The 13,495-nt window shown below is 56.1% G+C and overlaps 1 protein-coding gene across 3 annotated transcripts in view; it reads left to right on the forward strand.

Annotated features, from left to right (window-relative positions):
- Positions 1–13,489, forward strand: part of Creb3l1 (cAMP responsive element binding protein 3 like 1) — a 33,213-nt gene extending 19,724 nt beyond the window's left edge. Inside the window, exons 2-12 of one of the 3 annotated variants that reach the window (XM_048788685.1) lie at positions 567–795; positions 3,813–3,997; positions 5,095–5,173; positions 6,330–6,487; positions 7,146–7,295; positions 7,470–7,528; positions 7,704–7,772; positions 9,396–9,495; positions 10,386–10,512; positions 12,421–12,685; positions 12,842–13,489. In XM_048788685.1, coding sequence (XP_048644642.1) covers positions 567–795; positions 3,813–3,997; positions 5,095–5,173; positions 6,330–6,487; positions 7,146–7,295; positions 7,470–7,528; positions 7,704–7,772; positions 9,396–9,495; positions 10,386–10,512; positions 12,421–12,685; positions 12,842–13,331 — 1,911 coding nt within the window. In that variant the 3' untranslated portion in view covers positions 13,332–13,489. The remainder of the gene's footprint in view (positions 1–566; positions 796–3,812; positions 3,998–5,094; positions 5,174–6,329; positions 6,488–7,145; positions 7,296–7,469; positions 7,529–7,703; positions 7,773–9,395; positions 9,496–10,385; positions 10,513–12,420; positions 12,686–12,841) is intronic. The other 2 variants (XM_015477829.2, XM_048788686.1) reach the window with 2 other exon arrangements.
- The last annotated feature ends 6 nt before the right edge of the window (positions 13,490–13,495 follow it).

Here is a 13,495-nt window from a genome sequence, read left to right on the forward strand (position 1 = left end):
TGAGTCATAGCTACAAGTACCCAGGGATTCGAACCTGAGCACCAGGGCTCCAGAGCCTCATCTCTTGGTATGAAGAGTGGCTTGGGAAAGGGAGACTCTGGAGGCATGAGGACAGATGGGGAGTATGCTGATGAAGGGACTGGAGGCCTCGAGAATCCCACCAGCCTGTGTCATCCTCTCCCGACATGCCTGCAAAACACAATGCAATGTCACTAGGTTGCCTTAGAGATGCACACTTGCTCAGTTCTCCTAGAAACAGACTCAGGCAGTTTAAGTGATGTGCCAAGGTCACAGCCCGGGGTCCTGTTGTCTGGACCCATGCAGAACTCCCCCTTCAGAATGAAGCTGGTGAGGACCCCGGTGACCCAGGTGACTGGTGACAGTGGTAATGACAGTGAGAAAAATGAAAAGACCCAGTCATGGTGTGGTCCTGGGGAGGTCGGTGGCAGCGATGGTGGTTTTCATGGTGGGGGTAGAGCATAGGGAGGTGACCACACCACAGCAAGGCCTGCACTCGGTTCCCAAGCCAAACTGAGTCCCCTCTCCTCTCCTCTCCTCCCTCCCAGCACTTTCCGGAGCACCTGGACCACTTTGTGGAGAACATGGAGGACTTCTCCAATGACCTGTTCAGCAGTTTCTTTGATGACCCTGTGCTGGATGAGAAGAGCCCCCTGCTGGACATGGAACTGGACTCCCCGGCACCGGGCATCCAGGCTGAGCACAGCTACTCCCTGAGTGGGGACTCGGCACCTCAGAGCCCCCTCGTGCCCATTAAGATGGAGGACACCACTCAGGGTAAGAGGTGGAGGGCCCAGGGACAGGGCAGGTCTGCCAGGCCCAGGAGGGCGCAGCCTCTGAGCAACAGGAGGGAGTGGCTACGGCCTGAGACTCCAGAGGAGCCACCCACACACACCTCAGCAGGTGCACCTCCCTGCTTTTGGGGTCTTCCTTAATCAAACCTTTATGGGTGCTTCTCAAAAGGAATTTTGCTAACTTAGTTCAAAAACCAGTTCACAAAGCTTGGTTCCTAGACCTGCAGCATCACCTGAGGACCTGTTAGGAGCAAATCCTTGGCTCCCAGCCCAGCCCTGCCCAGCCACGCCAGGGCCGGGCCCAGCTTCCCAGAGTTCTGTTGGGATTAAGAATCACTGACTTAGAACAACAGTGGAGGCAATTAAATAACTCATGTAGACAATAAGTTTCTAGAACTTTTTTCGCCTCCTCCTACTGAGATGTCCCTCTGAGCTGCTACCTGGGAGGCCCTGTACCCAGCTTTTAATCCTGAAGGTGGGCTCTCCAAAATCCCCTCTCTCCTGACTTCCTATGTTAAAGCAAAGGGCTTTGGAGTCCTTCCACTCTGGCAGTCAGTGAAGACTCGCTCTGTGTCCATCTAGAAACACGGTCCTTCAATCATCCCCTCAAGTGCAAGTGGGCCTGGCTCTGTCCATTTTGGCTGAGTGATGGCGGATACCTCCCTTAACCTAGAAGCCTCAGTAGTTTCATTTAGCAGTGGGAATAACAGTGAACATTCTGAGAGCATCCTCCAGTATATAAAGTGCCTCCACGTTAATTATCTCTTTTAAGTCTCACAACGGACAAGAATGAGGCAAGAATCACTTTTATCATCATCCCTATTTGACATGTAAGAAAGATGAGACTTCATAAAAATGGAATTTTTTTTTGTCTAGGTCATGCACACATTAAGATGCAAATGGAGACTTACAAGTCAGCCCCCCAATTCTATGTCTCACCCACTTCCACCACTACTGCCAGCCTCAAATGCAGCAAGAGCTAATGGGTTAGGAGCCCAACAGGATCTGCTGTGCATTCCAGTATGTTCACTGGCTGCTGGGTGACCTCAAGCAAGTTTTTTAACCTCTCTGGGCCCCTATTTCCTCTGTAAAATGAAAATAATACGTACTTGAAAGTTCTGGACAAATTAAAAAACATGCACATAAAGTACCCACTCAGGGCTCAGCATATAATATATATTAGTAATCAGGGCTATTTTCCCTGTACCTATCAAAGTCCTGTTAATACCACGAGTGGCTAAATCAATGAAAAGTGTTCTTGCTCCTCTTCCCCTTCAGAGGACATTGGCCTTGAGTGAGTTTCTTAACTGTCTCCTCTGATTCATGTACTCAGCGGGAGAACAGCAGTGCCTGCCCTGTGGAGTTTGGGGAAGAGGAGTAAGGTCATGAGCTTAGAGCTGTGCTCTGTGCAAGAAGTTTGAGCTGTGCCCGAGGGTCTTGGAGCCCCCAGGAGCACATACAGGCCTCCGTATCCCTGCCATGAGGGCAGGAGCACTTTCTAGGGGTTTACGTGGCTCTAGGGCTCATGTTGCTGAGGTCCCAGCTGGCCACTGTGCCCTGGCCTTAGGCACATCTTGGAGCCTCCGTGAGGTCTCAGGCCCCCGCCTGGGGAAGGGCAGAGGTGTGGGGTGGACCCCCTCCCTCGACAGGTTCTCTGTCCACCCCTGCTGGTCCTGCCCAACACCTCCTTGGCCACCCCAAGTCTATTTTTAAAGCAATTTGTCTGTGGGCCCTTTACGGGGACAGCTTCCCGGAGCCCAGCAGCCTGGCCCTGTAATTTGGGAAGATTGTGGGTGTTCCTGGAGCCTCGGGGCAGCCTGTGGCCTAGAGATGGGGCTCTCAGGCTCCCAGCAGGGTGGGGACTGGCCTCTGAGGTGGTCTCCAGGAGCTGCTGACCCCTCTCCCCACCCACAGTGGGCCACAAAGTCCAGAGTCCCCTCCAGCCCTTCCCTGCCTGTGGCTCCCCATCCCCCTGCCTCACGCTGCTTCTCTGGCTGCCAGGCACTGGGGCCACCATCAGCAGGGCTGACTTGGGGTGGAGGACGGTGGGAAAGGGTGATGGCCACCAGCCCCAGGGCCCAAGTGAGACCAGAAGACCCACTCGATGGGCAGGAGGTAGACTCTGCCCTTCGGGAAACCTGAGTATCTCCCCCTAGACCTGTGGATTCTTTCTCCTCGATGTGTTTCTAGTAGGTTCTTCCTTCTCCATTCTCACTGCCGTTGCTTTTCTTTAGCCTTCCTCCTCTCTTGCCTGGGCGATATATTTCAGCAGCTTCCCATGGGCCTCCCTGCCTCCATCTGCCTGTAGCCAGTCCTGTCCCCACACGTGGGCAGAGCAGTCCTTTTTAACATCACCAATTCTAGCATGTTTGAAACGCTTCGGTGGCTTCCTATCACCTTTGGATAAAGTCACAGGTCTGGGCCCAGTCTCAAGGGCATGCCACCCGCGGACCTCCCTGCCTCCACATCCCTGGGTATGCCAGCTACACTAAGCTGCTTGAGGCTCTTGCTAGATTCCCCCGCACCTGGCACAGTGCTCAGCAAATGTTTACTGGATAACAGTAATTATTTTAATACGAGCTTCCATTTACAGATCATTTTTTTCTCATCAGGTACTGTGTTATGTTTTTGATGTGCATTATATTATTTAATCCTCAAAACCTACCTGTTAGGTGTATCCTCTTCCTTTCCCCTTTTAAAGAGGAAGCTGAAACTCAGAGAGGGTAGGCAACTTGCCTAAGGTCACAGCACAGCCAGTCAGGAGGGATCCAGGCCCCCTGCCCAAGCCCTTTCTGTCAGCTGCCAAAGACATGCTCACCTTTTCTGGCCCTGGGCCATCCTGCCCTCTCACCTCACAAGGGCCCCCACTTCTCCTGCCCACCTTCTGGTGTCCCCTGTATCACTCCTCAGTCCAGCCCTGTGCAGCTCCCAGCAGGCAGGAGGGGGCTGGGCTCTCTACTCTGGGAGTTGCCTGAGCCTGGATCCTGCCCTCTCCCCCAGATGTGGAACATGGAGCCTGGGCGCTGGGACACAAGCTGTGCTCCATCATGGTGAAGCAGGAGCAGAGCCCGGAGCTGCCCGTGGACCCCCTGGCTGCCTCCTCAGCCATGGCCGCTGCTGCCGCCATGGCCACCACCCCGCTGCTGGGCCTCAGCCCCCTGTCCAGGCTGCCCATCCCCCACCAGGTGAGCCCAGGGACAATGGTAAGGGCTGAGGGAGGGGGGGGGGCTGGTGAGTCTGTGGAAGAGGTGCCAAAGCGCTATGCCCCCACCCCAGGACTCTGAATAGGCCAGAGCGGGAACCTCAGGCCTGAGGGTCAGAAGTCACAGGCCCGGCTCTGCCTCCCCCTCGGGCTGCTCCTTCACCATCCTACAATGAGTACAAATCCTTGGAGGAAGCTGAGAACGTGCAGGGAACCAGGCAGGGGCGGCCAGGGAACTAGGCAGTGGACCAGGGTCTCAGAGATGGGGTCAGCCCAGGCCCCACCTTTTCTCATTGCTTCAGGATTTTTAAAAAGAAGGCAAAACCAAATGTAAATACAAAAATGTGCTGTGTTTCTATTTCAATAGCGTATATCTATGAGATTAATAAAGCACACTCTCACGCCAAACCCCACCTCCACTTCCCTGAATCTGTAGATAAGGGCTGGAAATCCAAGACCCTCCCTGGAATGTGCGGCCCAGACCACTGGCTGCTGGGAGAGGCCCTGCCTGGGTCCCGCTCTGCTCCTGACTCCGTTCTGGGCACACTGCCTTCCCTCTTTCTTCCTCAGCTTCTTTCTCTGTACCATGGGTGCATGAACCCCCTAAAGTGCTCGTGAGCTACAGTATCATGACCGGTTTCTGCTGGCTGCTGACCCAGTGGGGAGAGGTGCTCCCCAAATCTAGCACCTAACACCACGCCTTCCTCAAAGAGACCACCGCTTGCGTGTGTGTGCCGGTAGTCACATGTGTGCTGCCACGTGTGTTCCTGAAGTCCTCTCTGGAACAAGTTTGTAATAGAAATGAATAGAAGTGCATGTTTGTTAAGAACGCAAATCTCGTTCCGTCACTTCCCTGTGTGAACCCTGAGGGGCTCTCATTGCTTCCCTTAGGTGTCACTTGGCTTTTCCCAGCAGGAGAACCTGCCTGCTTCCTCTGGTCTGTGCCTGGAACCCCAAGCCCAGCCACTTCCTGGGCTGTGCAGGGGCGACCACCAGCCTCAGGGAGGGAGGGATGGCGGTGGACACAGGGTGGGAACCATCCCAAGGACAGCTCCTGGACTGGACCTGCCTCTTTCTCAGGCCCCAGGGGAGATGACTCAGCTGCCCGTGATCAAAGCAGAGCCCCAGGAGGCAAGCCAGTTCCTCAAAGGGACACCAGGTAAGTGTGTCCAGGGACGCCTGCCCCTTGAGTCCCCACTTTACCTAAATACCCTCTCCTTCCCACCTTACCTACCCCGTCCATCCATGTTCCCTCCTCTCCTTCCGGCCCTCCCTGCTCAGTTAAGGACTGCCATCACCTTCCTGCTGATCCTGCTTTCATCCGCTCACTAACCAAAGCCACTCCACAGCCACCCATCACCCTCCAGCCGACCGTCCGTCTGTCCGTCCATTCATTCATGCAACAAGAGCCACTGGGCAGCGTCTCCCAGTCCCAGTACTGGAAGAGCAGAGACTGAGGACAGTCCCTGTACTCAAGTAAACCACCGAGTTCCCAGGGTCACAGACCCAGCACCCAGCAGTGACATTGGGTGAACACATGGCACATTCCCAGGGAGCTCTGGGCGTTCATCCCCAGACCAGAATGGGGAGAGGGGACCTAGAAAAAGAGTAATGGAATCTTCCCAATCCTAGCTTATTTACAGGCCAAACACTGAATTAGTTAGAATCTACCATGTAGCAGACTAAGTACCACAAGGTCAAGAAGATAAATGGCGCCCTGGAGGTGCTCACTGCCTTGGAGAGGAGAAGGCAGACAAGGTGGAAAGAGCCACCTACCTTGTGAAGTGCCTCCAAGTCCTAAAACACTTCCCATACAGGAGCTTATGGCATCTGCACGACTCTGAGCACAGTCTTTTCAGCCCATTCATCAGATGAGGGTGGTGAGGCCGAGAGGCTGGGGAAACATGTCTGAGGTCGCACGGTTAGGAAGCCCTACAGTCAGGACTCTCCTGACGCCAAGTCCAGTGCTCTGAGCAGCATGGCATCCATGAAGAGCAAACAAGTGTTAAAGGAGGGGGAAATCTGGAGGAGCCAGGCCTGGGCCAAGCCCTGGGGACCGCAGGTGCCTCCTCCCGGGCCTGGCCCTGCACTGCAGGGTGGGCCAGGTCTCCACGCCTGGGATCGCCGGCATTTCAGGCTGTCCCAGGGGCTCTTCCAGCATCTATCTAGGCTCTTGGTCTTACGGCTGAGATCAAGGGCCTAGCACCCCACTTCTCTCAGTGTCACGGCTGGGCCAGCCCCTGCTAAAATGAACTCAGCATGTCAGAGCAGAGCTGGGCGCAGACTGCTAACCTGGCTCGCCCTGCTCTTTCCAGAGGACCTGGTTCAGATGCCGCCGACGCCCCCCAGCAGCCACGGCAGTGACAGCGATGGCTCCCAGAGTCCCCGCTCTTTGCCCCCCTCCAGTCCTGTCCGGCCCATGGCCCGCTCCTCCACAGCCATCTCCACCTCCCCCCTCCTCACCGCCCCACACGTAAGGAGCTGGGCGTGGGCTGACCCTGGAGGCCAGGAACTGAGTCCATCCACCTGGCCAGTGGGGAGGGTTGGGGAACCTCAAGTCTGATCCTACCCCATCAGAGTTCAGAGAGGTTCCTGCCTGGCAGAAGAGAAGGAGAACCTTCCAACCTGCCTCATGGTGAATAGGAAGCAGAGGTAGAGGGATGGGGTCCTAGAGGCCACCCTAAACCCACACTGTTGAAGAGCCAGGACTAGGCCAGGACTAGAATTTGACATTCCTGGGCTCCAGAGGACAACCTAGCCTACCTCCAAGAAGCACAGTCTGGTGACAACATGGAGCCAGGCCCTGAGTGTGGAGATTCCCAAGTTGAGACTGTGTGGAGGGAGCCTGTTGGGGGTCCTTCGAGTGCCTTGCACAAGTGAGCTTTGATTCTATGAATTCTGGGGTGGCATTCAGGAAGGCCTCCCCCACTATGTCCTGAGGGCCTGACATGCTGGGCTCCTGGCCCCATCTTAGCGCTTGATACGTACAGCTGGATTTAACTCAGGTCCACCTCCTGTTCAGATGAGGAAACTGAGGTTCTGAGTGGTGAGCCTACAGATAGGACATGGCAGATCTTGAGTTTGGATGCAGGGTCGTTTGGTTCCTAATCACCATGTTCTACTCCCTACAGAAGCTACAGGGGACATCGGGACCACTGCTCCTGACAGAAGAGGAGAAGCGTACCCTAATTGCTGAGGGCTATCCCATTCCCACGAAACTCCCCCTCACCAAAGCGGAGGAGAAAGCCTTGAAGAGGGTCCGGAGAAAAATCAAGAACAAGGTAAAGCCTGAGCCATCCTCTGGCCCTACCCTGGGGACTTAAAGGTCTTCCCAGTGGGTGGGTGGGTGGGTGAGGGCCTCTGCTCCCCTAGTGATGTCAGCCCCCAAATTGGGGGTCCCCCAGGAAATGGATATGCAGCATTGGTAACCCCTGTTTTGGGGCCTCCCCCTCCAGATCTCGGCCCAGGAGAGCCGCCGTAAGAAGAAGGAATATGTGGAGTGTCTAGAAAAGAAGTAAGCATCCTGAAGGGATAGGCTGGGGCCCCCTCCCCAGCCTGGCCTACTCTCCCCAGTCCTCCCTCATGGGGTGCAAGAGGCAGGTGGCACCGGAGTGGCATGGTGGTGGTCAAGGCTGGGATCACTAGTGAATCTGCAGCTGCCCTGAGCCATGCCTGCTTGGTCCCTCCAGGGTGGAGACATTTACATCAGAGAACAACGAACTGTGGAAGAAGGTGGAGACCCTGGAGAATGCCAACAGGTGAGTGTTGCCACCTGCACCCATGCGGCCCCCTGAAGCCCATGCCTGGCTTTCCGCAGCCCTGGGAGACGTAGAGGGGAGAGATAAGGCGTGAAGCCCTCAAAACAGACCCTGCCACCTGGGACCCCACATCCTGCCCCTTCCTGTTTCCCAGGCTTCTTCATCCACATATAACTAGACACCAGAGGGGCTGAGGAGCCACTGAGTGAGACCTGTAGAGCAGAAGTTTTCCAAGCAGATCCTCAGACCAGCCCCATCAGTAGTCTCAAGAAATGTGTTAGAAGTGATTATTCTTGGGCCCCAAGTCAGTTTGAGAACCTTGCTACTCAAAGCCGTTTCCCTGGACGGGCCACACGGGCGTCGCTTGGGAACTTGTAAGAAAAGCAGAATTTCAGATCTCCCCAGACTTGCTGAGCCCAAATCTGCATTTGAACAAGAACTCTGGGTGCATCTTATACTTACTGGAGTTTGAGAAACATGAGTGTCCCAAGACTACCATAGTGCCTGGCACACAGCATGAAGCCACAGGTCTGGGTTCTTGCCCCACTCTGCCATTTATGTGACTCCAGGGAAATTCTGAGACCTCTCTGGGCTTCAGTTTTTTGTCTCCAGGAGGAAGGCAGAAGCACTGTCTCATAGGATTTATGTAAGGATTCTATGAAATAATGCAGTTCCTCCCTAGCGTGGTGCCTGGCATTTAAGGATGATTGATTGATTCATGTGACTTTTCTTCTTTTATTTTAATTATTCTGAATTCTTCATAGTGCCCGGCTGCAAGCACAGGGAGATCTTAAATTATTTGGTGGGAGTAATTACCATAACAGACAATGGCCTGGTATATAGTAGGAGCTCAATACAAGACTTTTACCTCCTTTCTTCCCTTTTTCTGTCCCAGCTTGTCCTGGGGACCCAGCCAGTCCCCTTATTGGCCTGGAGAATCACCCTCTTCTCCCAATCCCATAAGTCAGGGAAGGGGCAGGCGCCCTCAACCTCACCTCTCCACCTTGGACCCCAAATAGGGACAGGCCCTTGGTGCTATTTCGCCACCTGCTGTTCACTCTGGGGACTGCACCAGGCTGGGGGAAGGAAGATTAACCATTTGTTCACCCTCTGTGTGTACCTAGAGGACTCCAGCTGGGTGGGAGCCCACAGTAGTAATGAGGACAAAGTGTTACAGCTGTTGTGATAACAGCAAAAAAAAAGCAATAAGAGGAGCATGAACAATAGCCATCAGGTACTGGCCGCCTTCATCCGGGCACTGTGCCAAACACGTCCTCATCAGCTCAGAGTGCTGTGGGGTGCGCAGGAGGGAAGGCCGGTGTGTCTGGGGCTGTAGTAGGGTAAGAAAAAGAAGGCTGGCCACCCTCCCACTCCCACCTTAGCCAAGAGTGGCCCAGGGTAGCCCTGAGCTTCCGTAGGGTGACCCACACCACGAGGCAGACCCCAGGTGCTCAAGCCACACTACAGAGGAGTCACACAGGAGGTGACCTCCTCGTCTTCACGGACATGGGCACCTGGTGTAGAAGCCAGGACTGGAGCCAGCCCTGGCCCCTAGGAGAGCTCCAGGGGGCAGAAACGGCTGCCAGGCCCAAGCCTGCCTGGTGACCACTGTGCCCTCCTCAGGACCCTGCTCCAGCAGCTGCAGAAACTCCAGACTCTGGTCACCAGCAAGATCTCCAGACCTTACAAGATGGCCGCCACCCAGACGGGGACCTGCCTCATGGTAGGTAGTGTTTTCCCAGCACAGGGCCACGGGAGGACAACTCTTCCCTGGGACGGCGTTCTAGGAGGGTGGGCAGAGTTTCGAAGAATTCGTGGCATTGTGGGTGATTGTCACTGGGGTAAAGTGCCTTGTGCCCTGTGGGCTGGCCCCCAGCAGGCCCTGGCTGGCTTCACTGAACCCACGGAGCCAGGTGCCACGGGGAGCTCCCCTGACCCGTTCTAGCGTGGCGTGGATGTGCAGGTGACATCCAACTGAACCCCGCCAGGGGCAGGCCCGTCGGGGAGGTGGCGTCTGCAGAACCCACACAGTGAAGGTGTTAGGGAGGCGCAGGGAGTATGAAGTGGTTCTTTCTGGAAGGGTTGGTGAAGAGGCAGAGAAAATTCCTAGAAACCCGAAAGGGCACCAGAGAGTGGCCCCACCTCGGCTCACCCCCTTCCATCCACTCCTTGAAACATGCAGCCTGGGGCCACCCTACTCAGCACACCAACCCGTGACAACCTGGGGGCAGTGGTTAGCTGGGGTCCTGACTCAGCTCCTCCTGATGGCATATGTCCCCCTCCCCATAGATGGAGCCATGGAGCACAGCCAACCCCACCCACCTCCACTACCCCTTCTTCCTCTCCTGACTTCTCCCCGGCTTAGTGCTGATAACCACGTTGCCACCTCCAGTCTCTTTCTCTAGTGCTGCCAGCGGTGCACCCTGCGATGGCCTGGGGTGGCCTGAGCAGCCCCACCTGCTCCAGAGAGGGTGGGAGACCCCACACCTAGGGGTTGGTCAGCTCTGGGAGCTGCTTTTGTGGGAAAACTAGTTTGGGGGAGAAGCATTAGGGGTGGCCGGCCTTGCTGCCCACCCCTGCCCCAGTCCTGACGGCTGCTCTCTGGGTCCCCAGGTGGCGGCCCTGTGCTTCGTTCTGGTGCTGGGCTCCCTCGTGCCCTGCCTTCCTGAGTTCTCCTCCAGCTCCCAGACTGTGAAGGAGGACCCTGTGGCCACTGAGAGCGCCTACACGGCCAGTCAAAGTGAGTACCTCCCGGAGCCGGGACACCCGCCCCAACTTCTGGGCACAAGCCAGATACAAGAGAAGAGCCGTGTTTGGGACTGGCACCATCTCCCCCTAGCTCCTCATTTTGCAGATGGGGAAACTGAGGCCTAAAGAGGGCCTATGATTTGTTCAATGTGAGCCGTAGAATTGGGAGCAGAGCACAGAGTTTCTGCTCAAGGGCCATTTATAATAAGGCAGTAATGGTTGCCGGAAGCCTTGTGTTAAGAAAGGTTCTGAGGCAGCACTCGGGACCAACAGGAAGGAGAGTCGTGCTCCATCAGCACCGTCCACCCTGGACAGAGGAGGGGTGGTGATGGCGTGGGTGCGAATACTGCCCATCCAGTGGGGGACAGTGAGGTACAGTGGTTAAAAGTATGGAGCTTTAGAGTCTAGTTATAGGTGCCACTGCCACTTGCTCACTGAGTGACCCTGGGCATGTGGCTTCAGCTCTCTAAACTTCCATCACTTCCTCCCGCAAGTGGGAGCTGTCACTGTGTGCTTGCTGAGCACCTCTGTGGGGCAGCCTCGGTGAGGAGGTGCATCTTAATGCTGGGGTGTCCTACAAGAGCACCCTCAGCCCCTTCCGGAAGACCCAGGTGAGGAGAGGAAAGACACTGCATGAGTGGCAGGGAGAGCCTGGGCAGCCAACAATGGTGTGGCTTCCAGAGGCAAAGGGTACTTCAGCGAGACCTGTGGAAGAACTTCCAGGCTATCCTTCATATATCTGGCATATATGAGAGGAGGAAGAGGAAACAGATGGGAGGTCAGAGAGAGGGGAGATCAGGGAGGAGTGAGTTTCAAGAAGGAGGGATACTGCAAGGAGCATGAGGGGAGGAAGCTGGCGGGGGGGAGGGTTAGGGGAAGAGGAAGCGGGGTGGAGAGTGAGAGCCACTCCCTGGTCAGTGGGCCTGAGAGGGAGCGAACAGGGTGGCTGCTAAGGGGGGTGGGCAGTAGGGGACACACGGCCTGTTTTTCCACGGCCAGAGAAGCCAAGGGAGAGGAAAGAATGGACACTGGGGGCTGGGGTTAGACCAAGCCTGAGCAGGAGGGGAAGAGCGAGGGATGAGCCCCTGAGAGAAAGCGCAGTGGGTCAGCCGTATCAGGGCAGAGGGCACGTCTGGGGAAGGAGGTGGTGTGGAGCAGGCTGGTTCCCCGGAACCCATGTGTTGCTCAACACCAGAGGCCGCCTTTCTCATGGACTCTTAGGTCAGGGCTGGGGCATTAGAGGGCCGATGGCAGATCTGGGTTTGCAGCCTGCCTTCATTGAGGACTAGTGTGGGACAATTTACCTGGTGGCCTGGAACTCAACACCTGCTCTGGGAAGCAGAGCTAAAATAAAATCTCCTTCCTTGCCGGGTGGGTGCAGTGGCACACGCTTGTGATCCCAGAGACTTGGGAGGCCAAGACAGGAGGTTGCAAATTCAAGGTCAGCCTCAGCAAATGAGTGAGACCCTGTCTCAAAATAAAAAAAACGAAAAGAATCGTGATGTAGCTCAGTGGAAAAGTGCCCCGGGTTCCATTCCCAGCACCAAAAGAAAAAAAGTGCCCAGCCTGGAACCCTTTCCTTCGGAAGAGCTTCTTCTCAACTGTTTCACTGAGCAGTTTCAATCGTGGGCTCTGTATTGCTCATTTAAACCTCACATCTACATGAGAATGGTCCTTATACCCCCATTTTACATAAGGGCAAACTGAGTCCCAGGAAGATTAAAGCAAAGTGCGAGACTAACTAGAGGTCACACAGCCAGGGAGTGTTAGGGCTGGAATCCAGATCCACTCCTGTAGGATTCCAGAGCTTGTGCCCTTAACGACTAGGCCATGAATGGGGCCAGACTGGAGGGAGTGGGCACCTGGGGTCACCTCTTCCACCCCCGCGCTTTCTCCCCAGTGCCCTCCCGGAGCCTCCTGTTCTACGATGAGGGGGCCGGCTCGTGGGAGGACAGCCGCGCCCTGCTGCCCGTGGAACCCCCAGAAGGCTGGGAGATCAAGCCAGGGGGGCCCGTGGAGCAGCGGCCCCAGGACCACCTGCAGCACGACCATCTGGACAGCACCCACGAGACCACCAAGTACCTGAGCGAGGCCTGGCCGGGGGACGTCAGTGGCAACGGCACCAGCCCCAACTTCTCCCACCCAAAGGAGTGGTTCCACGACAGGTAGGTGGGTGGCCCTTTCCCTTCCCGGTTCCAGGACCCACCTGCCCTCCGTCCACCTTAGCCGCACCCTCCCAGGGACCCACCCCTCCCTGTCCAGATCCCGCTGGCGGAGGGTGGAGGGCTTCCCTCCGGACAGACGGGACCAACGTATCACAGCTTCTCCTCTCTCCAGGGATCTGGGCCCCAACACCACCATCAAACTCTCCTAGGCCGACCCCAGAACCAGGACACAGGACGGACCCCCTGGCACCCAGAAGAGGAGTTCTCTTGCTCACCAGCCCGGATCCAGCTCGCACCCCCGCCCATCCCAGGAGAAGGGGTTCCACCTCTCCTGGCGCTCTCCAGCCACAGCCACGCCATGGCTGGGGCCTCTCTGCACCCCCTGACATTTGGACTACCCCCTTGGGCCAACCACTCTATTGTCACTTCTTCCTCACACAAACATCCGTCCTTCTCAGATAAACCACTCACTGGGCCACACCTCCTCCCTCCTCCCTCCTCCCACACGACCACTGCCTCCCTGTCCCCCTGCCTCCCTGTCCCCCTGCCTCCCTGTCCCCCTACACACACACCACACGCAGACCCCCCACGCCCCACCCCACCTCCCACTGTACAGAGACCAAGAACAGAAATTGTTTGTAAATAATGAACCTTATTTTTTATTATTACCCGTCCCCTAAGATATTGTATTTTACAAATCTCCCTCCTCCCTTGTCCCTTCCCTTGTTTTATATTTTATGAAGTTAGTGCGGGCTTTGCTACTCCCTGGCCGGGGACAGAGGGACTCCCCCACCCTCCCCCGGCCTCCCC

This window comes from Marmota marmota, unplaced genomic scaffold (assembly GCF_001458135.2).
Source record: "Marmota marmota marmota unplaced genomic scaffold, marMar, whole genome shotgun sequence".
Lineage (NCBI taxonomy): Eukaryota > Metazoa > Chordata > Mammalia > Rodentia > Sciuridae > Marmota > Marmota marmota.